At 47.6% G+C, this 25,113-nt stretch overlaps 1 protein-coding gene across 1 annotated transcript; it reads left to right on the forward strand.

Annotated features, from left to right (window-relative positions):
* Positions 1-571: 571 nt before the first annotated feature.
* Acad9 (acyl-CoA dehydrogenase family member 9) lies at positions 572-24,824 on the forward strand. Its single transcript, XM_021158179.2, has 18 exons — positions 572-861; positions 4,605-4,698; positions 6,868-6,969; positions 7,715-7,821; positions 8,607-8,707; positions 9,360-9,438; positions 10,102-10,276; positions 11,819-11,892; positions 13,620-13,695; positions 15,200-15,270; positions 15,498-15,617; positions 18,715-18,843; positions 21,082-21,161; positions 21,849-21,975; positions 22,190-22,267; positions 22,707-22,835; positions 23,460-23,532; positions 24,194-24,824. Exons 1-18 carry the CDS (start codon positions 700-702, stop codon positions 24,292-24,294), a joined length of 1,878 nt encoding a protein of 625 aa, XP_021013838.1. The 5' UTR covers positions 572-699; the 3' UTR covers positions 24,295-24,824.
* The last annotated feature ends 289 nt before the right edge of the window (positions 24,825-25,113 follow it).

A 25,113-nucleotide genomic window follows, 5' to 3' on the forward strand; every position in this document is an offset into this window, starting at 1 on the left:
GGGCCAGATTAGGGGGTGCACAACACAGGGAGTGGCAGATTCAGGAAAGGATGAAACTGCATGCTCTTAGTGCTTCATGCAATCTCCCATACAAAATGATACCACGCCACTCACATATTTAAGAGAAGTAGGCAGAAGTGGGTTAGTAAAATAGGTCCCTTGTCATTTTGTTATACCCATTTAGCAATATTCTAAGTCCTACATTAAATGAGACGAGAATAACAAAAGTACTTCTAGGTTTATTTGATGAAATCTAATCTGCTCTTTAGGGGATGTGCTGAGAATAGCACACAGGCACAAGAGCTGTGTTTGGGAGCCTGGGTGGTAGTTTTGCAGCTTGACTTCTGAGTATTTTCGTTTTCTTACTGGCAAAAGTATAACAAGAAAGAACACACACACACACTTACTTCCTAGCCTGTTCAGATGAATTTATAAAAGTACAATTGCTAAATTACATACTCAGACATTACATACAGCAATGCTTGGCTTAGGAGACATTTATTAAACATATTCTGGAACGACCTGTCCAATAGCCTCGCTCAAGGCGGCGCAGCCCTTGCGTCATCAGGAAGTGCGAGCTAGCTTCCGGCTGCAGCGGCGCAGGGTGAGACTTTGGATGCCCGGACGCGGGTGATTGGCGTCATTGGGAGGAGCGGCGGGTCTTCCTGCAACTTGAAGTCTGAAGTCAGGAGCAGCAGCATGTCTGGCTATGTGCTGCTCTCGCGTGGGGCGACTGCGGTGGCGGCTGCGGCGCGAGCTTCCCGGGTGCTGAGGGAATTCACGGCGAGGCACCGCCCGCTGCACACCAGCCTGCAGAGCTGCTCGTTCGCTAAGGAGCTCTTCCTGGGCAACATCGAGCAGGTAGGAGGCGAGCCCGGACTGCCCGTGTCCTCTGCTCCCACCTTTCATTCTGGCCAGAGTTGCCTGGAACGTTATCCGAGCCCTTAAAAGCCAAGCATCCGAGAGGCTGGGCTCGGCGATGTGGCTTAAGTCGTGTCACAGTGGTTTTTGTTTTGGGGCAGGGTCTCATTAAGTAGTAGCCCAGGCTGTCTCTGGACTCGCTCTGTAGCTAGGCGTGCCTTGGATACGTGGTCCTCCTGCCTCGGTCTCCACAGAGTTGCCTTTCCAGCTGTTTCTTGTCTTGGAAGTTTGGGGAATCATTGAAGAGGTCATGATGAAGACATCCCTCAGTTCTCGCAAGGAAATATGATTATTTCCTTTCCATTATTTATCTTTTTATTCACATTATGATTTCGAAACAGCTCATCCTATGCCGCTTCACCGTCCTCTCTTCAGCTCCAGACTCACTCCAAGGTTCCGTTCCCTTTTCAGAGATCCACAACCCACCTCGGAGCAACCTCGAGGCCATAGTGCACCTATCACATTAAAAGTGAGAAGGCTTTTCAACAAATTTGACTCTTTCTGTATGTTCTCTTTAGGACAGTTTCCTCGTATTGTCTGACTGATTTTATTAAAGTAGAAGTCAAGACTTGGGCTAAGAGTGGCTGCCCTGCTGCAAAGTTCAAAGCTAGAACTTTGAAGTGTGGGAACTCTTTTGCCCACATTCTAGCGCAGAGGGTCTGAGGGGCTTGGATTCTTGTGCTTTTCCAAGGCAGGAGGAAGAGCGCAGCCATCATTTATCCCCTTCAGTCTTTAAATCTACCCTTCATCACCCGTGAGCTTTGCTGCCAGTTTTACATTTCTGTACTTAGCGAGAATCCCAGTGGTCAGCTCTCCTCCAGATGGTATCTACTTTCTATACTGTTGTGAGCTGTCTACCCCTAGCAAAGGCTGACCTGGTGATTAGAACTCAACTTTCTCACTATTCAAGGATAATTCTGCATCTTGGACCTGTGCCCTCAGGCTTTGGCCCAGTGGCCAGTAGTTTTGTCCACATTGCTCACTTCTCATTCACATTCCTACCCCACGCACCATTAGTAACTAATGCAGATATGTACTTAATGTTTGTTCTGAATGCACTTTAGTCCTCAGGTTTCTGAAAAAAAAATTAATTTTTTCCTTTTATCTCTTTTGTTAGTTCCTTGGCTTCTCAACCTGTAGACCTTGGCCAGTGTCTCTGGTAGCCCAGTTGAAGTCAGAGGCAGTGTCGTTGTTGTTTGTGTTGTTTTGTTCTTTTTAATGTGGAGGTGGCAGGTGTATTGATTGCTTGTTTTTGAGACAGTCTCACTGGGTCTTTCTGCCTCTGCCTTCCTTCATGAGAGCTAGATTGAAAATGTATGTCACACCTAGCAATGCTGAATTTTTCTAAAGTTCAAGCCTGTGGGCCTCTCTTTTTATTATGGTCAGCCTTGATGACCTAATTCAGTGCCCTAGCTTTAAATGACAGCTCTATTCTTATGACTCAGATTTATTTTTTCAACTTGAGTTCTTCCCCTAACTCCAGACTTAGGCTACCTTTCTGCTCTATATCTCCTCTTAGATGTCTAATAAGCATCTTTAATAAGCGTATATGATAACCTCTCCTGGATCCCACCCAGTTCTGCTTCTCCCAACAGCCTGTTTACAGTAGATAATGGCTACTCTGTGATTCAACTTTTTCAATACATTCTCCAGTGATTCCTTTGATTAGTCTTATTCTCATTGAATCCTATAGTAAGTAAATCTTTGTCTATCTTCAAGTTACATTCAGATCTGACCACTTCTAACTGCACTGCTACTTCATGGATTGAGCAAACACCAGCTCTCGGAGCATTTCTGGGCCTTGACTAGGACAATGGCAGTAGTACTTAAGCGTCTGAGGGTAGAGAGCAGCCGAGTTATCCATGCCAGTGGCTGACATATACACTTATTTGGACCCGAGTCTGCCCCAGGGGCAAGTGGGAGGATGAATGGGGGAGGTTTGTGTGGCACTGGCAGACTTAGTTACAGCCCCTTGGCTTATACAATTGGCGTCTGCAATAGGATTACCTGAATAACAGGTTCTTTTGCTTTATCAGCTTAAAAGATGCTAATTGTTATTTCACTCCTCACCCACGCGGTGCCTCATTCAGTTTTTGTCACTTTTAACTAGAGGATATTTTCCTTCTAGCTTCCAGTATCCCTCCTGATATTTTTTGTTTTAAGTTTTTGGGTTTTGTTCTGTTTTGGAAGATTGTATTTGAGTTGTTGTTTTTGAGACTGGGTCGTGATGTGTAGTCTTGGCTGGCATGGAACGTGCTATGTAGACCAGGCTGGCTTGAACTCACAGGAGTCCACTGGCCTCTGCCTTCCAAGTGCTGGGATTAAAGGTGTGCCTCACTGTGCCTGGGTTCCTGAAGTCTTTACCCTTTTAAGTATGTCTGAATACCAGGTATTTGCCAGGTTGTCTGTTTGGCCCACTGGGATCGATATCACTTTTCTCCCACACAGCCCTTTGACCCAGACTAGGTGACTGGCAAGGCTGTGAAGGTGATGGAGTGGGAGTGGCCTGAGTGAGTGGGCAGCCTTGTTCTAAGAGGCTCAGAGGGCCAACAGGAACTATGCTCCCTGTTAGTCTGCCTCAGCAGTGGAGTGACTGCTGGTGGATGGCAGCATATTCTTTAAGTCACTTGTCTCTTGGATAGAGAGAGAGACCCATGGACCGCTTGTCCTTGGGCCAGAGAGGAGCAAATAGATTCTGGAACGCTGCTAATGTGGAGACATCAGGAACATGGGTACTAAGACAGGGTAGGGACTTGAGTGCTCCCCTTGGTGAGAGGAACCAAGGAGACAGGGGAGCTCCTGAGCCTGGAAACTTGTGATGTGTCTGTGTTCAGCAGCTGTGGGTCCAGATACACACCCTGTCCCAAGCAACTGGAGGAGTAGCTAGAGCTCGGCGGGCCACCGGTCTTCAAGCCATATGGGATCATTTCAAAGGCCCGCAGGGAATCCTGGCAAGTTGGCCACTAGTGATTAGAAGCCACATCATTCTCCAGGACACAGGCATGTTTACTTCATGTTTCAGGACCCAAGTATGTCCTGCCTGACCCTCACAGCCCCTTTCTCTGATGAACAGGATCATATAGGAGAAGCCAATACAGGACATATACGTTGCTCAAAGCCAGTCACACATGTAAAGAGCAGCTAGACTCAGGTTGAATCTTGTCCTGTGACCCTGCTACCTCACATGCTAAGCACAGAAAGCCAGTATTCACAAGGCAAGAAACAGGTGCTCAAAGAGGGACACACAGGATGAACAGGCTATGTCCTTACATTGGGAACATTTGAGTTCACATAAAGACTGATGTCCATTTTAATGAGGAGTCCTCATATCTACTGTCTCCTACAAGTCTCAAAAGGACCTTGAGGAGATATGGCCTGCACATTGTCAGGAGATCCAAATGTAGTCCTAGGCTCCTTGCTTATGGGACCCACTCCACCACTTGTTTCCTTGATAAGGAAACTGTTGGGGATTAGGATTCAACCCACCTGCATGGGAAGGAATATGGGTATAGATAGCAGTTTAGACATAAGACCCAGACCTGAGGTATTGTGTGAAGTCATCTTTCTGCCTCCTTCCTGGGACCAGATGAAGCATGTAACACATACCCCCTTTCCCTTTTGATAAATATTACAATGAGAAGTTGCTGAAAATTAAATTTGTCATGCGTGGTTTTCATTTTTAGAAAGGAGTTTTCCCATTTCCAGAGGTCAGTCAACATGAACTTAGTGAAATCAATCAGTTTGTGGGACCATTGGAAAAATTCTTTACTGAAGAAGGTATGTATGGTTTTCTCTTCATTGCTCTCTTCATTTAAAAGATTAATTAGATTGCGTTCATTGGAAGCACTCTAGACAGAGAAAGCTCTTAGTGTCATTATTAAGTTACACATAGTTTCTGCTCATAATAGAACCTTCAGGGATCAATTTCTGCTTAGTTAAAAGACATAATTTGGTGCTCCTCTAGGTCTCTGTAGTAAACAACTATTTTAAATGTTTCTATATTGCAGCAGGCTAAAACTTGATAAAGTGGGTAACTAGAATAAATGAAAGTGGCTAAGGCCAGGTGGTTCACACTTGTTAACCGCACACCGTGGCGAAGACTGTATGAGATGACATGCATATTTCTAAGGGCTCCATCTGGCTCTTTGTACTGGGTGCTTTAGGAACCATTCACAACCTGTGGCCCAGCATTTTCTCGGGGACTGTCTGCCCTTCTGGTTTGTTACAGTGATGACCTCTTGGATAACTCTCGTGACATCACAAACAGGACATTGCTATCAGTACAAGCCAGCTGATTTCACGCAGTTCACAAAGTTTAACCTGTACTGGTACATATGTGTCTGTGTTCTCATACATTGCTGTTGTGTGTGAACAGTCATGAAGACTCAGATACAGTGATATAGTGAGGATTCTCATGCTATCTTTTTAATGATCAGATTTTATGTAACTTCTGTGACTCCTTGAAGCATGTTATAATTTTGCCATTTCAAGAATAGGGGTGGTGTTAGAGGGAGGAGGTGTTTGGTTTGGGAGACAGATCTCATTTTTCTGGCCTGTCTGGCCCATCCTGGCCCTGCCCTGCCTGCCTTTCCCTGCCATGCCCTGCCCTGCATTGCCTTGCCATTTGGTTTTTTGAGACAGGATCTTGCTACATAACCCTGGCTGTTCTGGAACTCACTATGTAGACCAGATGGCTTTGAGCTCATAGGGCTCTGCCTGCCTTTGCCTCCTAAATGCTGGGGTTAAAGGCATGTGCCACCATGCTCAGCCAGAACCTCACTTTTCCTTTGTATAAGGGGTTTTCATATTGCTTTTAGTGTGTGTGCTCGTATGTTCATATATGTGTGCCACAGCGCGTTTGTAGAGCTCACAAAATACCTTGTAAAAGTCAGCTCTCTCCGACTATGTAGGCCTGAGGCATCACACTCAGGTTGTAAGCCCTACAGAAAGCACCTTTACCTACTGAGCCAACTCAAAAGGCCTAGGACGAGTGTTGATTCAGTGACTGACTTAGTGTTATACAGAGTATGCTGTTTTCAGAATTTTGGAGTATTGTGTAGGCAGTGAGGCGTCTGAATGCTGGATTTAACTGGGCCCAGACACAGTCTGCTTAGTACTGTTTATCCAGACCTCCCATTACAATTCTGAGAGCTCTGTACTTACTGTCTGGTGTAAGTTGACTACTGTTGCAATCAACAGTCAGTAAGTACTGGCTGAGGAGGTAGCAGGGATTTTAAGGATCCAGTGGAGTGTGCGCATTACCTCCTTCTTCCACACTGTGACGACATCTGCCCGTGAGTTGCTGCTGAGGAAGGAAGGGCTCTTCTGGCTCTTGTTTTAAGACCACAGTTCATTGAGGGGAACATTTAGTGACAGAAGCAGATCCTGGCTCTGACTCCTCACGTCTTTCACCCAGACAGAAGCAGGAGAACAGATGGTTCTGAGCTGTGTGAGCTGTGCTCAGCTCACCCTCTCCCCTTCTCATGGAACCCGGGACTGCAGCCCATGAAGGTGCTGCCCACATTCGGGAAGGGTCTTCCCTTCTCGGTTAAAACAAACATCTCTGGAAACTCTCTCAAAGGCACACACAAAGGCTTGATCCTAAGTCATTCCAAATTCAGTTGACAGCACGCACTCTCAGAGACAGCATGCCTCCAACAATCTGTATCACAGGAGTACATGATACACTGCGGCTTGACCCTGGCGACTGGCCCTACATCAGGAGAAAGACTTCCTTAGCACCAGTCCCTTACAAATGCAGTTCTTAAATTCTTAATTACATAAAATCAACAACATGCCAAGTGATCCTGACCAAACAACTTCAGGTTTTAGACATTTTCTGCCAGTGATACTAGTAGACTATACAAAACCATTCTGTATACTTTTATTTATGAACATATCTGATTTGTTTTTACTTGTTTAATCAAGATAACTTGTTTTTGGCAGTGGACTCTCGAAAAATTGACCGGGAGGGAAAAATCCCAGTTGACACCTTAGAGAAGTTGAAGAGCCTGGGACTTTTTGGCATACAGGTCCCAGAAGAATACGGTAAGTTAGAACAGCGGCCACTCACCTGTTGGTCTAGCTCTTCAGCAAGTGCTTCCCGTGTGTGCATAAAGGGCTTCTTGTTTAGGAGCAGTGGTCTTTAAATGCAGTCTTCCAGATGCGCTGTTTGGGACATTTTCCTGCCACACTCAAAAATGATGCCATTACTGTAGCAAATGGGAGATTTTCTTGGTCTTTTGGTTCCTGACCTATTTGTGTCTCCAGATACTAAAGTATAGCCTCCCTTCTACAGCAGATGGTGGGCCCTCAAGTATAAAGAATAAGTCCATAGTAGAACCAGATCTGGAGCTGGTCCAAGCTGAGACATAGGTGAAAACCACACTGCAGTGCACAGGGCGGCTCACACAGCCGGAAATGAACACTCTACCCCAACTGCTGCAGTGCCACAGCAGAAGAGCCAAGCCTGCTGCTGCCAGGATGGCAAACATCTTTCTAGTACAAGGGATGGGCAGCGTACTCAGTGACCTACTCTTTGCATAGATGTCTGTGTTAACCATTCAGCTTCGTATGTCTCCTTGCCTCATAGGAATCTGGAAGATATGCACAGAAATGCTCAGAATAAGATTATAGGTGACAGTTTCATTGTGCCATTCTGTGTAGTGTTAATGTTTTTAAATAAAAAAACAAAACAAAACAAAAACCTGTTGCTTTGAAATTAGAAAAATAAAAGGAATCCCTTTTCCTGAGTTTAGAGAAGCAGCTAGCCCTGTCTGTCTGTCTGTCTTAGGTGGCCTGGGCCTCTCCAACACCATGTATGCTCGGCTCGGGGAGATCATCAGCCTGGATGCCTCTATCACGGTGACCCTGGCAGCACACCAGGCTATCGGCCTCAAGGTCAGTTGTCGGAAGGAGGAGACAGGGGACTGTTTCTGTGACACGAGGGGACTTTATAGCTCAGGCTCTAGAAGAGAAGCCCAGCTGCGGTTGGAGTTGAGACAAAGATTAGTGCTATCTTTGGAAATGAATCCTTTCCAGAGCTGTCCTGTCTTTACATAGACCTTACTTGCTCCCTCAACTGAAAGCATGGTGGGGCAGCTTCAAAGGCACACAGTCCTCAAGGTTTTTACATTAGATGTATACATCTCTGCTGTATACAGGGGAAAGACAGTTAAGTGGGTTCCTTGTCCAGCTTTGCAGCCTGTGAGTATGTATGCAGCCTGTAGGTACACAGCAACAGAGCTGGGGTTGAGGAGCACAGCACGGAAGTATACGTGCATGCCTGTACTGGGGATAGCTCTAGTACCCCCCCACGTATTCACATTCCTTCATCCAAACCATCTTGTCTATAAGCAAGAGGTCCTCCATTTATGAATAATGAGTTGGAGACTCAGAGAAGAATCATATCTGACCCAAGGTCACGCAGGACTGCACTGGAATAGCCAGGCATGGCAATCCTAGATGTAGACTCCAAGTTGCCGCTGTGTCTGCTCATGGTGTAAGGTGGTGGGCCTTCCCTCAGCAGGTTGGCCTCCTAAGTTCTGTCTGAGGCTGCTGGCTCTGAATTCACCCTGCCTTCTCTTGAATGAAGTAAATAATTGTTGACAGAAGGGACTGCCTCATAAATACATCTCACTCTCATCTTCAGTTGGTCTGTGTGTTTCATTGTGTGTTTCATTTAGGGGATTATCTTGGTCGGCAATGAGGAACAGAAGGCCAAGTATCTGCCCAAACTGTCGTCTGGGGAACACATCGCAGCCTTCTGCCTAACAGAGCCAGCCAGGTCTGTCTGCTCAAAATGTCGTGTGTATACTCAGAACCTTTCAGGCTGCCTGGACATGGAGCTTGTGTGGAGTACAGAGAGTTCACACCTATGGAAAGGATAATTATCTTAGCTCTGACCCGTTGAGACTTCCAGACGACAGTCCTATAGCAGCTGCTAAGTCAGTGTCTGTGCTTCACAAGCCTCCTGACACCCAGGGATGCATTCAAACTTCTGCCAGTCTTCCAGAGCACAGTGGCTGGGTGCTGAGTCCACGTTTTCAGATTAGGAGCTGAGGTGCCATGAAGTGTACTCAGTTCACAGTCACACGGCAAGGGCGAGGCAGGCCTGGACAAGACTCAGAGTCTGATGCAAGTCCAACTGCCACCTTGTTTAATCTTGCTTCTCTGTGTTTGTAATTCTGGAACAGGCCTAATCACACCCAGAATTGCTTGATAAGCTGTAGGGAGCTCCTATCTTACTCGTTTTACTGGATGTGCCCGGCTGCTTCCAGAATCAGACCACTTCCTAATTTGAGCATCAGAGTTGAAATGAACAGACCTGTTTTTGTCTGACTTGGTATTTAAGGGCTATCTTCTGTCCAAGCCCTCAGACCCATTCTAAGCCTTCTCCAGTACTGTTCTCCCTCAATCCGGTCTTTCCATCTTTGCAGTGGGAGTGATGCTGCGTCCATCCAGACCAGAGCTACGTTAAGTGAAGATAAGAAGTATTTCATCCTCAATGGCTCCAAGGTACAGCCATGCCCTCCTTGCCCTGTCAGTCTTCCCCGCCTCTGTGTCTTCCTTCTGCACACCAGACACCAAGAGATCTGCACGTCACCCCGGGGGTGTGGCACGTCTTTCTCAGAACAGCCTGAGGCAGAGCAGAGTGGCTACCCAAGTCCCTCAAGTGGCAAAGGCAGTATTGGAGCAAGGTGGTCTTACCCCGTCTCCTCGGCTCTGCACACAGCTGCCTCTGTGTGCTTATTTTCAATTTCTAGTCCACAAGATTTCAAAGAGGCAAAGTATAGTGCAGTGCACTTGCATGGCTTACGCTGGTCGTGTTTCTGTTGTCCTCACCACCTCTGCCTGGTATCTGAGATTTAATCAAGGATTGCTTAAAGATAGAGCACCATTAGCAAATGGGACAGAGGATAGTAATAGCTCCTTATCTAGTTAGCCTTCAGCTTTCCCTGCTCACCGCCTACCCTCTGCCCTTGATCACTTTGTTTTGCTTGAATCAAAAGTAAATAATTCCCATCCATTGTGATTTTTGAGCACCCTCTCTTTTTCCTCATCTCCCATTTTCACTTGTTCAGTTGATAAGTACAGTATATGAAGTCTGTGTGTCTGGTGACCTGAAACTCAGTGTTGGATAGAGCTGAGGGGTCTCCAAGGATCGTTGCTTTTCTTCAGGTTTGGATCACCAATGGAGGACTGGCCAATATTTTTACTGTGTTTGCAAAAACCGAGGTGGTTGATTCTGATGGTTCGAAAACAGACAAAATGACTGCATTCATAGTAGAAAGAGACTTCGGCGGAATCACTAATGGGAAACCTGAAGATAAATTAGGCATTCGAGGCTCCAACAGTAAGTCGTGTGGCAGATGCGCTTCTGCATGAATGTGGCAGAGACTTGAAAGACAGGCCCTGTCACTATGACCGACGAAGGTGAAAGGGCACTTCATTGCTCATGGGTTTAGTTTAGCAATTAGCAACATCAAATTAAGAGTGCAGCCACAACCTGTGTTGCTTGGTACAGTTGGCACTGTTGACCCCGGGTGAGTGAGGGCAGCTGAAATCCCAGCCTCAGTAGGGGCAGGCATGCATATCACACAACCGCAGCTGTCTTGGGCACACATCCTGTGGCAGGCCACCACATCTTTCTTTCCTGGAATCCCTTTCCTTTCTTCCTACTGTCCAGATCCACCTTTCATTCCTTGGTCAGCCCTTGCTTCAGTGGAAGCTGGTGTCCTGTTTGTTTCCTCAGCTCACCCATCTGGCCGGCCATAGTGTTCTTATACTAACAAGTCTCTTGGTATAAAGTGGCGTGTCAGGGCCCACAGCTATGCACCTTGTGTCTTTGCAGCTCATTCAGCAGTGTCATTTACCTGCTGACAACTGGGAGGATGGAGTCCCAGCAGCATGCAGGACCCCAAAAGATGGTTCATGAATATGAGATGAAGTCAAAGAGGAAGGCAGGTGTGCCCCATACCCAGTACTCTTTGAAAGAGTGACCGGGTCCTCTAGCCCACATGCCCAACCCTTAAATATGACCAGCAGACAGATCATGTTTCATGGCATTCCACCCCGACAGGTATCACACTTGGCCCTAGTGTCTCTTGAACCCTAACCTTCCTTATCTTGGGTGTCTCTGATTCAGCATGCCAGGACTTGCATTGTTTGTGCATTAGAACATCCAGGCAGTGCTAGAGGGAATGCTGTGCTAAGGGAACTGTTCAGCCCCTACCTAGTCCTAGGCACTTTGCTTTCTCATTGTTTAATGCACAGTGACAAATAGAGTCAGCCTTTCTTACAGGATTGCTGGTGGTCTCTGGCTACAGTGTCCCTGTCAGTCGGACGCAGTAGGATTTAGCTTGCAGCAGTAGAATTTTATTTCTTATGGTTTGGGGATGCCTGCTTCAGTCTGAAGGATGTTGGTGAATTGGGTTAGGTTGTATGTCTGTACACGTCGGGTTGTCTACATTCCGTCTGTTAACTCCCTACCCTAATCTGGGAAGATGCTGCTCTACGGAACATGAGTGTGGCTCTGTTAATAAGAATCCCATTGATTCTAAGAGCTGAGGCACTGCTGGTGCTCTCCCTTGCTTTCCTGTTTTTTTGGCTATTTTGTTCCTTTCAGCTACTGTTACATGTTACCTTAGAAGAGTCTGTCATGGACTTTCCAAAGATGGCAGCCCCCTTCAGCTCCATCCTTCTCTGTACTGAGCTGGTATTTCATCAGAGCACTGACCATGCTGCCATGTCCTTGTGTCTGTGGTGGCAGGAACGTGGTCTGTCTTCACTGTTCCTTAGGATGCTAAATGAGTGCATTAGCCAGTCAGCCACGGGCCTGTGGTCAAGAGCAGAGCAGTTTGGATTTGTCACGTTCTTTCAATTCCTGTTGTTTTAGCATGTGAGGTCCATTTTGAAAATACCAGAGTGCCTGTGGAAAATGTCCTTGGAGAAGTTGGAGGGGGCTTTAAGGTAAGTTGCAGGCAGCCCCATGTAAGTGCTATGCTGTTTCACAAGAGTCTCATGTTCTGCCCTGTCCTTTTTCCTAGCAGGCTAGCCTGTGGCCTTGTGTAGCTCTTGGGCATAGGAATTCAGCAACACAGAGGCTGAAAAAATGGCTTTCTCTTAGAGGAGGGAGTCTGGTTAGGATGAGGAGTCTTTATTCCCTTTGGAGATCTCCTTCATCTTGAGCGAGGAATGGGGTTCCTCTCTCTAGCAAGTGTGAAAAACAGGCGAGTGGGCTTGAGAAGTTCAGGTTCCAAGAACCCTTAACGTAAGTCTCTGCCCGAAGCTTTTCCCCTATAGTCAGCTTTATATTTTAAAGATTCACTTTTCTGAGCAGGATAGAGTCTCACTAAGTAGTTCTGATGAGCCTAGCACTCACTATGTAGACCACACTGGCCAGAGACTCACCTGCACCCCCCACCCCCCCCAGGCCTGGGATTAAGTGCATGTGCCACCCTATTCAGACAAATTCATTTCTTTCTGCTTTACGTATATGCATTGGTGTCTCAATTTATGTATGTGAATTGCATGTGTGCCTGGTACCCGCACAGCCAGAAGAAGGCATCTCATCCTCTGGAGCTGGAGTTACAGGCTGTTTGTGACCACTGTGGGTGCGAGGAACAGCCCAAGTGCTCTGCAAGAGCGCAAGTGGCCGTAACCGCTGAGCCATCTTTCCAGCCCCATCTTTATATGTTATGGAGAAATAGTTTACATGACATTTAACTTAAACACATCTTCTCTGTCACTCAGTATTTCATTCTTTTGAATGGGTAGATGATGTTCGCCTGCGCGGGTAAACCACGTACTCATTAGGCTAAATTGTTACTTTGGGGCTAGTGTCAGTAACAGAGTTGTGGACTTCCATCCTCAGATTTTTGTTCGAAAAATATGTTCTCAATCCCTTTGAGTGTAAATGTAGTAATAGAATTGCTAGCCTGTAATAGAATGGCACTTTCTTGAAGAACTTTTTCCACAGTGGTTATAGTGTATGAAGTTCTACATCTTCACTAACACTTGGAAGCTGTCTGTGTTTAAAATTACGCCTGAGGCTTCCCTCGGTTTCTTTAGTTGGGCTCTCTGGAGGTGAGGAGAGCCCCTGTGACTCTGGATGAGGTAGCATAGCTTGGAACTGGAGCTGTGTTCCTGTGTGGCTCTCAGTGTTCACTGTACTGGGTCAGAATACCGGGTGAGGAAAGAGGCAGGGGCCAGCAGAGCCACTGTCGCAGGCACCTGGCAGTAGTTACTAGGGCCACCTCTGTACACAAGCTTGCCTGCCATGAATGTGCTGGCTGTAGTCTGGAAAAAGTCATGACACCGCACTGATCCACAGCAGCTGCATCTGAACAGCCTGATCCTGAAGTCCAGCTAGTGTTCTTGCTGCTTACAGGACATGTAGCTCCATCTGAGGTTCTCTTCCTTCACTGGACAGGGAGTGCTGGCAGGTGCATTTAGACTACGATCAGTGACTTGCAGTCAGAGGCCAGTGATGTTGATGCAAATGCACAACAGTGCCCAGGCCACCCAGTTCATGGGTTAGAACTGCTTGCTTCTGGCCTGAAAACTGGCAGGGCATTAACTCGGCCTTCGTACTGGTGTGGAATTTGTGCCACTTGCCGTTGCTTTCGTGGAAACTGGTATGGCTGGCTTCCTCAGCCTCCTTCATTGCTTCTCCACCTTTTCCACCCTCCCTACAGGTAGCCATGAACATCCTTAACAGTGGGCGATTCAGCATGGGCAGTGCTGTGGCCGGGATGCTGAAGAAACTGATCGGTATGTGATAGTTCCCTAACTCATAGCTCTGACAGAATACTTTCCAAATGCAGTGTTAGGAAGGAGGGTTTATTCTGGCTCCCAGTTTGAGTCCATGGACCCTCTTGGCAAGGTGCAGATAGAAAGCATCTAGCTCTGGCTTCTAGGGTATGAGGCATGTTGTGTGTGTAGTCAGGAAGCAGAAAGAGTGAATGTTGGCTTCCCATGGCTTTCTCCTCTTTTATTCACTCTGGCACCTCAGTTTATGGGCTGACACAGCCTATACTCAGGGTGGCTCTTCCCTCCTCAGTTAAACATCTCTGGGAACTCCATGCCCTGATGTGTCTCCTTGTATCGATTTGTGATTCTAAAGCCATTCAGGTTGACACTGTAGATGAACCTCCACAGTCGGGAATCAGGAGCAGGAGCCCTCGGCAGCACCTACTGCATACCCAGAATGTCTGTGCCATTCCCGCTGGGTGGGAAAGTATGAGCTACACCACTTGGAGAAACAGCTTAAGTTAGCATCTGGCCTTTGATTTGGACCAAATGTACTTCTTCCCCAGAGGCTGTGTATTTCAACATCTCTCTGCTTTATAGACAAACTAGCCCATGACAAATATGACTGTTTAATGAGCTTTGTTCCATGAGCAAAAGAAAGCCTTAGATCTAATCTCACAGAGTCCCAGGGCTCCTTGGACAGAGCTGTGGGTTATGAAGTGCTGGAAGCAAAAACAGCCCTGTAAATTCTATGGCTATTGGCGTTTACTACAGTGTAGGCGTGCATTTGGGTTCAGAGCGGGCGGTGGTTTACACAAGCCTATGCATCATGACCTAAAGGTAAACCTGCCTGCTAGGTGCAAGCTCCTTTCATCACGATCTGTGGCTCTCATCTGTGAGGGTTCTCACTGTCTAGAAACATGGGGGCATAGGAACAAAGGGAGACCAGCAGCAGCTGGATCACACCAGAAGAAGTACTTGAGAAACAAGTTACAGGCAGAGTTGGAGGTACTGTGCCAGGGTGGACAGCTGGATGTCCCTCTGGGGCACTTAGAACCCAGCACTAATGTGAGGCCCCAGCCAGGGCTTTGGCATGAAGACAACCCTTGCGCTGTGCTTGAGGACCTGGGGGCCCACTCCCACGGCTTCCTTGGGTGCCCTGTGCACCTAGTTTTGTGCTAGGTGCCTCCAGCCTTCTACTCCCTTTACTTTCCCAGCATTGCTGTGAGGTGGGCACTGTGAAGGGAGGCAGCGTGTTTCCTTCCATACCCTCACAACTGACTCAGCATTCTGTCTTCTTAACCTTCTTCCTGCTGCCTGTGGGCCCATGAGGCCTGAGAATTCCACCTCCAACCAGCTACCAGAAAGTGGGGCCTCTGGCTTCAGGGCTTCTATTTTCAGAGACAGAGCTCTCTCATATTTCCTTCTGGGTGCTGAAGAGTCATCATGTTGCCCATAGGAAACAGTTTTCCAATAACCTAAATCCAGTTTGTTTGTTTGTCGTGACAACTCTGTTCTTCTTTAGAACTGACTGCTGAGTATGCCTGTACGAGGAAGCAGTTCAACAGGAATCTCAGCGAATTTGGGTTGATTCAGGTACTGTAGACCTTGCTTTGCTGTGGGTGAGGAGAGGCTTTCAGTTCTGTCTCTGTGCTGTGCCCGTGGGCAGGGGAATGGGAAGACAACTGCACCAGGCATTATCGGTGCTCGGACAGCAAGGCTCTGACATAATTGGCTTTTTCAGGAGAAGAGAGATTAGGAGATTTATTTAAGTCTATGCACATGCAGATCACTTCTTGATTTTGTTTTTCTAAACATTTCAGGAAAAGTTTGCGCTCATGGCTCAGAAGGCATATGTAATGGAGAGTATGACTTACCTCACTTCAGGGATGCTAGACCAACCAGGATTTCCCGACTGCTCTATCGAGGCAGCCATGGTGAAGGTAATCCCAGCAACTGGAGCACTGGAGGGAGATCATCCTTTCTGGGGCGACCCATGGCATTGTCAGCCACCTTCCTTTCGTGAGTCGATGGCCCTTGACCTTGTGATATGCACCTGTGCAGCTCTCTGGGCCAGCAGGGCCCTAGGGTGAAGCCAGGAGAAGGGATTCAGAATGGTGCTCATTGAGTGTGAGTCTACAGGACAGCTCCCTACTTCCCTATGGATTATGCCCAGTTTGGTTGTTTGTTTTTCTGGTTGATCCTACTGTATACAACAGGGACACACAGAAAACACAGACATCAAAACTTTATATCCATGTAAATTAGCTGGGCTTTCCTGGGAAGGAATGCCATTTTTTTTTCCAGAGTAGATGGTAGATGGTCTTTCTTCTTGGTCAGAGCTTTCTTTTAGAACATGTTTAATGAGGTAAAAGACGCCACTGGTTGCAAGGTTCTGAGCTCTCTGGTCTGTAAAAGGGCTAAGCTGACTTCTAGGCCTTGTCCTGAGTTACGTGTGTGTTGCTGTTCTACCTTAAAGGGTTCTAGAAATATTGCAAGTAGGAAATGTTCTAAAACAACCTTTGAGTCTAGAACAGTCCCAAGTTTATATCCCTGTCCCTGGGCTTCCTCAGACTGTCCCTTCTCAAGGTGGCTGACACTGTGCTGCAGTGATTCTCCTAGGTTCACCTCTGAGCTATAACAGAAGAGGGTAATAGTGACGATGTCTCACAGGGATGCCTACGGGTTAAACAAGTGACCCACAGCACAGAGCAGTTACCTCCTTCACCTCTGTGGCGTTGGCTGCTTTCCACTCGTTGTTTTCCCTCACAGCCACCTTTCTGCCAGACGCGTTCCCTGGGTCATCACGGTCAGTTAGATCAGGCTTGCCCTGGAGTGTGGGTAGTGTGCCCAGTGTCATTCCATTAAAGAAAACGGATTTTTCCTTCCCAGCAGCAATCAACTACTTCTTAGCTAGGGGTGATGCTTGGTGCCCACTTCCCTTTCTCCATGCTGGGATTTTGTCTGGCTTGAACTTGTGCAGGTCTCATGCATGCTCTCATAGTCTCTGGGAGTCTGTATGTGTCTCACTTCTTTTGTGACGGGAAACTTTCCTTGACGGCATGTACCGCCTCTGGCCCTACAGTCTTTCCACCACTCCTGCATTCTTCCCTGAGCCCTGAGTAGGGCTGTGGTAAAGTAGGGCTGTTGAGGGCTGAGTACTCAAAGTCTCTTACTTCCTTCACATTGTCCAGCAACTCCCCTTCCTACTAACAATCAGTGAACTGTGTATTACACAGTATGGAGGCAATCAATCGTGGTTTATTTACTAAAGAGCTGGCCATGGAAAGCTGAATCTCAGAGGCCAGAAATCAGTCATCTTGGGTTGCCTAAAGCCGGAACGAGCCCAAGGATATGGCTGCTTACGGGTTGGAGTCAGGGCAGACCTGGGAGAAGCACATGTCGGCCGTCACATCAGAGCAGCAGCAGTAAGCTCTGGAGGCAGGGTTCATTCTGCAGTGGCCATTTCCTAACTGTCTCCCAGAACAGGTCACTTAGATCTCTTAGCTTCCAGGTTATCTCTAAAGTGGAGGTAATGAAAGCCCCAACACAGAATTGTGGAAGCTGACGGATATATATATGTAATGAACAGCTCAGGGTACTGAACATAGCACATGCTGGTTTTAAAATAGCAAAGCATGGTCAGAACAAAAAGTACAATTTCTATAAAATAAACAGTCAAAAATCTGTGTATATAGATCCATTACCTGCTGCTTTTGCTTGGGGTCCTTTTTTGAGGTTGGAGAAATTTTCTTCTGTTTTTTGAAAATATCTTCTGTGTCTTAAACCCGGGTTTCTTCTCCTTCCTCTATTCCTGTTATTAGTAAATTTGGTATTTTCATGGTGTCCCAGATTTCTGAATGTTTTGTGTCTGGATTTTTTAGATTTAACATTTTCTTTAACTGAAGTATCCTTGTCTTCTCCCTTGCCTTCAACACCTGAGAGTCTGGCCTCCACGTCTGGTACTCGGTTGGCAGGGCTAACTCTGAGGTTTTTGATTGACTTTCTAAATTATTCGTTTCCAGTTTTATTTCACTTTGCTGATTTCCTTTCATGTCCTGAGCAGTTTTAAGGGGTTTATTTGTATCGTCCTTAAAGTCCTTGCCTAATGCTTCAGCTGTAATAGAATTTCTCAGGGTCTCCTGCCGTAAGGATACGGCTCTGCTGGAGACACGTTGTTTCGGCTGATGATAATGTTTGCCTTTTGCTCAGGTGTCTAGGCATCTGTACTTAGTACTGAAGTGACTGTGGTATTGCCATCTCTGGCCTTGTCTTTGGTGGGTAGGTGTTCCATGCCTTAGTTTCTTTTGCCCTCTCTGGATCTTAGGATCTCTAGGCTGTAGGATGCCTGGTACTGAGTGCCGCTGAGTTCTGGTCCTGTGTGGAATTGGTGGCCGACTTAAAGGAATGAATAGGCTAGGAGGTAGGGCTAAGAAAGGGCTTTTGTTTTTTAAGCTGTAATAGCCGAAACCCCACTTTAACCTCTAGACTTGAACTCTTAAGAGAAATGCTGGAAGCTCTGACAGCCTATAGTGACGGGCAGTGGAGAATCCACGAGGGCTCTGCTTAAGTTTAGGATGAGGGAGGGGCAGCTGTGTGCTGGGCGAGGCTCATTTCATTCTCATGTTCTAGTACCTTCCAGCCACTGACTGAGGCCCAAGAGTGACCTTCTTCACACATGCTAGCCCTAGATCTGAGTGTCATTATCCAAAGGATGCTCAGTAGACAGTGGTCACAAGAGCAAGGTGGCAGACACATGAGAATGGCAAGAGTGGGCACACTTCCTAAGAAGGGGAAGTCTGCGTGAGAGGTGTGACAAGTCATGTTGGGATAGAGCACACAGGCTGGTGTATCTTATCCTGCCTGGGCTTACCTGGAAAGTTCCTCTGGAACCACTCATTCCCAAGGCCAGGTTCTCCACACATTCTCCAACTGCATCCTGGGCAGCTGCTCCCCATAGCTTAGGTCTTGTCCTAGGAGTGAGTGACAGGGTTGTGGAGTGCTCCCACCAGGGTTTAACCTTGTCTGGGTCTGTGGCAGGTGTTTAGCTCTGAGGCTGCCTGGCAGTGTGTGAGCGAGGCTCTGCAGATCCTTGGGGGCTCAGGCTACATGAAGGACTACCCCTATGAGCGCATGCTGCGTGATGCCCGCATTCTCCTAATCTTTGAGGTGAGTGTCCCTGCTGGCTGTACCCCCTGTACACCTCAGTGATGTCCCTGTATCTCCTGTATGCTCCCTCAGTGATAATGTCTCTGTACACCCCCTCAGTGATGATATCCCTGTATACCCCCTCAGTGATGCCCCATACCCCCTGTATACCCTCCCAGTGATGTCCCTGTACCCCCTGTACACTCCCTCAGTGATGTTCCTGTACACCCCCATGTATACCTTCTCAGTTACATCCCTGTATACCCCATGTGATGTCCATGTACCCCATATATACTCCCTTTGTAATGTCTCTGTACTCCCTGTACACCCCCTTAGTGATGTCCCTACACCCCCCGTACACACACCACCCCCCAGCCTTCCTAGTCCCAAGAGAGGCTGCTGAGTGTCCAGAAATGGCCTGTAGTGATGTAGAGCAGGCTGTGTCCTCTGGTTGGACCCTCTTAATAATCTATCAGTGCCTCCACCCTCCCTCGTTTTGTAGAGGGTGTTTAGACTGGAGAGACCAAACAGTCCTCTCAGGTCACACTCCCAAAGGCCCTTTTCACTGAGCCCTGGGATTCACAGTGACTGCTGTACTTTTGCCAAGTTAATTCTGGCTGGGCAGGCTTGGACCCATCTGGGGAGACCCAGCGTTTAGTCCCAGCTCCTGCTCTGCTCCCATCTCATACTCTCTAGGTTATAACTTCACTGTCAGTGAGCTGAAGTGGTTCAATAGTGTCCACGGAAGACTCACTCACCCCTGACTCATTTTCTAGTTATTGCCTTCCATAAATGTCTAATCTTGCAGGGGTCAGTTGAGTTGAAGTATACCACATATGGAGGGATTGGGACTGGTATCCTTGGGATGCCATGTAGGACCTGACTGCCTGGAGGACACATGGAGGCATGGGTAGCATAAAAGATGGGAGTATCCCCCAAAGGGAGCTCATCTCTCATGATGAACTTGATGGCCCTTGGCAGAAGAATTGCCTTGGGGCAGGGCAGTTTGTGTGGCAGGTAGGCAAATGGACAGGACTTTCTGGTTAGCACTAGGTAATCGAGGAGTAAGGAAGTATTTGTGGACACATCAGTCACCCTTCTTATCATCTGGATAAGGTAGTGAGATATGACAGGGAGTTTGACCATGGAGGTTGAATGGGAAAGACAGAAAAGGAGCTGGACCGTGGATGATCTTGTCCAGTACATGGGTTTTGGAAGCCATAGGAAATTTTTGATCAGGAATTAACGTGGTTGCGCAGTGCTCCCACCAGGAGGAAGGGACAAGCAAGATGGATGGATGGGTATTCACAGTGCACAGGACCATGAGAGTTTGACACTTAGGAAGGGGATTTGAGCTGCAGTGTGGTCTGGCAATGAGGAGAATCCTTAAACTCTTGTCAGCACCAATGGAAGGTCTCCTTGGTCTTTTGGTCCCAGCCAGTATCTGCCTTTTCAGTCAGCCACAACCTAATAACAGAAAGGTTAGCTTTTTCTAGAGTGAGCCATGTCTAAGCCATTTTGTCTGGGGCTGCCCTCTATTGGTCCTTCCTGCAGAGGGAAACCCAGATTTCTCTAGACTCTGACAAGGTGGTGTGGTCAAGCAGGGTCTGCTCTCGGGGCTATAATTCCCAGAAGGTTGGGAAAGTTATGAACACTTTGTTCAGAGCTGGGGGCAATACCACAAGAACCCCCGTACCCAGCTTTTCTGCAGAGGCAAATCTCAAATCTCCTTGGTACCAGTTCAACTACAGGATGGTTCTGCCTGTCAAGCCTAGGCCAGTGGCCTACAGCTCCTTGTTCTGTAGTAAAATTGTATTAGAAGTCTAGGAGTCCCGTTGGGTACTGCTCTTACATTGAGAAGCAGTGTGTGTGTGTGTGTGTGTGTGTGTGTTGGGGGGGGTGTCCCCCTGAGGAGTCTCCAGCTATTGCTGCTCAGCTCTATAGCTTGCTGGGGATTCTGGTCTAAGAGAGCCATGGGTTATCTGTTCCGTACTTTCTGTGTCCTGGGCATCATATCTCTCTATCACCCAGGGGAATCTGGTTTTGTTTTAATGAGTATTCTGGGACCTAGAGAAAGGTAGACCATGCAGAACAGGCTGTGAGAGGTAAAAACCCCAGGGGAATGGAGGCCATACCATCTGGTCAACCTTGTTCTCCTTCCCTGTGTGGTCCCTGACACCTGGCCACGGCCTGTGCGTAGTGGCTGGGACACAGGCTGCACTGCTGGACTGCTTTTGACCTTCACACTTCTGGCCACAGGGAACCAATGAGATTCTTCGGTTGTTCATTGCCCTGACAGGCCTGCAGCATGCGGGACGCATCCTGACCTCGAGGATCAAGTATGTGCTGCTTTCCCATCTCTTTCTCGGTCCCTGCCTGTCTGGGGGGCCAGAGGAGAAGGCTGCCTGGTTTGGGGCAGTGGGTGGGGAGTAGCTGCACAAAGGCTCACTGCAAAGCTGGCACAAGGAGGGACAGTGGCATTTGTGTTGTGGTGACAAGGTCTGGAAACCCACACCTCTAGCTTGCCCTTCATGTGGAAGCAGCAGGAAGGACAACCCACCAGGTTGTCCTCAGTGCCTTTAGAGTCACATTGTCCTCTGGGCACACTTAGGTTCTATCTTCCTGTCCCCTGCTAACTTTGATCTCTCCCACTGGCTCTTGGAAATGTTTACTACTTTAGCTAGAGACATCCAGAAGCTAGGAAATGAGGTGTCCCATTAACCAGGGACAGTCTGAGACTAGGTTCTCTTCTCTGCCCCTCTTTATCCACTCTGCCCTCATTCCAGGGCAGAGCAGTCATAGCCCTGCTGGAGCCCATGTAAAGGCTGCTAATAGGATTTTGCAGACTCTTTAACTCTTTGGAAGCTAGCCATACAACTGGCTTCCCTCTGCCAGGAGGAGAAAGCCCCTGTGCATGGAGCCCATATGCTCAGCCACTGGAGAGCACAGAATGCTACGGTACCATATTGCTGTCAGTGGGAGCCAGCTGTAGGGTCTCAAGTCACAAAACTATGAACTTCCTGCAGAGAGCTTAAAAGTGGCAATGTGACCACAGTCATGGAGACGATTGGTCGGAAACTTCGGGATTCTCTGGGCCGAACTGTGGACCTGGGGCTAACAGGCGATCTTGGTGTTGTCCACCCCAGCCTTGGAGTAAGTATGCCCAGCAGTCATCCTTCCCACATTTGGTACCCTGCTGCAATGCATTCCCAATCCAGAAGGGTGTGCCTGGCATCGAGGGTCCTCCAGAAAGTTGGGAACACTCAGATGCTGCATCCTGTCCCTGCCCTGTCTCCCTGGAATTCCAGACTGAATATTCTGTGGGTCAAGTGAGAAGAGATGCTAAGTGTGTCTCCTTCACTGATAGGACAGTGCCAACAAGCTTGAGGAAAATGTCCATTACTTTGGCCGGACTGTTGAGACCCTGTTACTCCGTTTTGGAAAGGTAAGTGGGTCTGGCCAGGTTTGGGGCACTACTTCCGTTTACCCACACTCTCCCAGGATCAGCAGCCATGGGACTACTTTGGGCCCATTGCTCACCTATGAGACCAGGCTTAGAACAGAAATCTTGATCTCCATGAGGCTGGAACTGCTAGTCAGTACAGCCCATGGAGGGGCCCTACTGGGTGGATTGTTCATAGTGTTCTCAGCACTCTCCAACCACACAGTGGCTTTTGGAGTACCTGGATGGGCCACCTACCTGGGTCCGAATGCAAGGAGTTAATCTCCGTGCAGAATCTTGCTTGAGTGACTCTGAGCACAGTAAGCCTCAGCTCTGGTGTCAGACAGGTTTCTGAGACCTGTTTAAATATAAAGTATGACATGTGCCTGAGTATAGAGAAGGGAGAAGCATCATTGTCACCACTCTGAACCTCTGTCGTCAGAACATTGTAGAGGAGCAGCTGGTGTTAAAGCGGGTAGCCAACATCCTCATCAACTTGTATGGCATGACTGCTGTGCTGTCGAGAGCCAGCCGCTCCATCAGAATTGGGCTCAGGAATCATGATCATGAGGTAAGCCTTGCATGACCCTACACAGGAAATACTGAACAGCCACAATGAACTGGTGTCGGGATCGTGGCTACTGGAAGATCCCTTAATCCCACTGTGCTATAATGAAGCCTGGAACTGAGGAAGGGAGCAGTTGGGTGGTGGGGCCTGTTGGAGAGTCCTGCACAAGAGAGACAGTGAGTCAGGGTCTCCAGCACCAAATGGTAGTTGCAGAGATGGGTGGATGAGTTGGCCGTGGTGCGGCCATGTTGGTGCTGCTCTGGGGTGTGACTAGTGCCTTTAGGTTCCTACAGAAGACAGACCAGTCCACCCTCATTCATTACCTGCACTTCACTTTTCTCACCCTGCAGGAGGAAGTAGATTAGTCACTAACAACTCCTGTTTATCAGGTGCTTGACACATGTCCTTCCAAAATAGCCTGTGGATGCCCACTTGACAGAAAAAGGAGCTGTCTGAGAGATCCTGAGTAGCTTGCTCCTGGTCAGCATGCATTTACAGGGAACTGTGTAACTTCTGGGCCAGGCTCTTTTGCCCAAGATGTGATTGTGGTAGTAGGCTGTGTATCTTAGCGTTCAGAGTCAACTTCAGAGTTCTCAGTTGCCATCCTTTCTGACTTTGGTTCTCTAGGTTCTGTTGGCCAACATGTTCTGTGTGGAAGCTTATTTCCAGAATCTCTTCAGCCTGTCTCAGCTGGACAAGTGTAAGTGAGAGGGCACGTGGGAAATAGAGCACCAGGTACAGTCATGTTGATAGTGGGCAGTTGGTGCTCTGTTCCCTCCCAGAGCTGCTGCTCACAAAGTGGGTATGCTGGTGTCTGTTCAAGTGATGTCCCCAAAGCAGGAGACAGTCATTATACCTGTCTCTTTAGCCGCAGACTCTAGCTAAAATGGGTTACAGAGCTGCAGTATGTTGTACAGGCGATGAAATGGCTTCTCTAAAAGCCTAGGCCCTGAAAAACATGGCCAGCTTGTCAATCTGAAATGTTTTTTCTCTGTCCTAACTGCTTGTCCACATTTTGAAATATAGATGGATTCTCCTTAAAATGGAAGTCTGAAGAGCCTTGGCCCTGTTGCCAGTTATTGTGGAGAGGGCCATTAAAACCCTTAGTGGAGATATAACAATAGCCTGTAACTATAGAGCCTAGCCCAGCGGCCCTGCTGCCCTGCATGGTAGAAAGTAGTGAAATAGTCTTTCTATGAACCACTTACCAAGAAGGGCCTTCCCACATAAGACCTGAGGGCCTAAAGGAGAGTGTCCTTGGGTACAGTGTCCCTGTGGAAAAGTGACCTGGGTAAAAACATACTTCCCAGACCTGTTTGTACTACCATATCGCAAAAGAGATCACCTTTCTCCTCTTATAGTCGCTCCAGAAAACCTGGATGAGCAGATTAAGAAAGTGTCTCAGCAGATCCTTGAGAAGCGAGCCTATATCTGTGCCCACCCGCTGGACAGAACATCCTGAGGCTGAAACCATGCACCTACCTAGCCCGGGTTAACATAATTCAGAAGACAGACCTTGGGGTCATCTGTGTGGACTGTATGTTATCTGCATACACTAAAAACACTTTCTTCTCTGAGCAAAAGCAATAGTTAGGTTTTGGTCTATAGGCCCTGTATCTAGAGGGATCCCATCTCCTGGAAGGAAGGAAGTACCAGCCAAATTGTTGAAGAAAGAACGAAAAAGGAAGAACCAAATTGCGGATGGCTCCTGTGTGTGACTGCAGTGATACATCTCAGTGGACATGGGCCCACCTTTAAGACACAAGGCTCACAGTAAACTAAGGTTTGGGCAGCTATTCCTTCTAAACCATGTGTAAAGAAATTCCTGAGAAAATGAGTCTATACCACTCACCGAGACTGTTTCCAATCTATGTACGGAATCATTTAACAAAGTATATAAAGTTTATATCCACCTAGACTTTATGTTCTTCAGTCCATGACCGTGAGGGGCCATAATAATAAAATCTCTTCTTGAGAGTTTTAAACTTCAAATTGTAGTGCCTCCTCCACTTCTATTAGATGTGTCCTTTCAGTTGAAGTATTTGCCGTGTTTGAGTGAGACTTCAGTGTGGTAGCATTGTGTAGTTTAGAAAATAATACCTCAGACCTGAGCTCAAAGTGCCTGGTACAAGCTCTCTGTGTAAGCTCTGTGTAGTTTTAACTGCAGAATCAACCACAGCAGTTTGATGTTACCACTATGTAACTGTCATGCTATCCAGTAATAGTGGCCCCTTTGATTTCAGTAGTTGTGAGAGAATACACAATCAAGTATAGAGTGGTG

Source organism: Mus caroli, chromosome 3, assembly GCF_900094665.2.
Source record: "Mus caroli chromosome 3, CAROLI_EIJ_v1.1, whole genome shotgun sequence".
In the NCBI taxonomy this organism is placed as follows: domain Eukaryota; kingdom Metazoa; phylum Chordata; class Mammalia; order Rodentia; family Muridae; genus Mus; species Mus caroli.

Bases quoted from the DNA above. Each gene is read 5' to 3' on its own strand.
- Acad9 (XM_021158179.2), top strand. From the start codon at position 700: ATGTCTGGCTATGTGCTGCTCTCGCGTGGGGCGACTGCGGTGGCGGCT. The intron at 862-4,604 runs GTAGGAGGCGAG...TTTCATTTTTAG, and splicing joins TCCTGGGCAACATCGAGCAG to AAAGGAGTTTTCCCATTTCC. The intron at 6,970-7,714 runs GTAAGTTAGAAC...TGTCTGTCTTAG, and splicing joins ACAGGTCCCAGAAGAATACG to GTGGCCTGGGCCTCTCCAAC.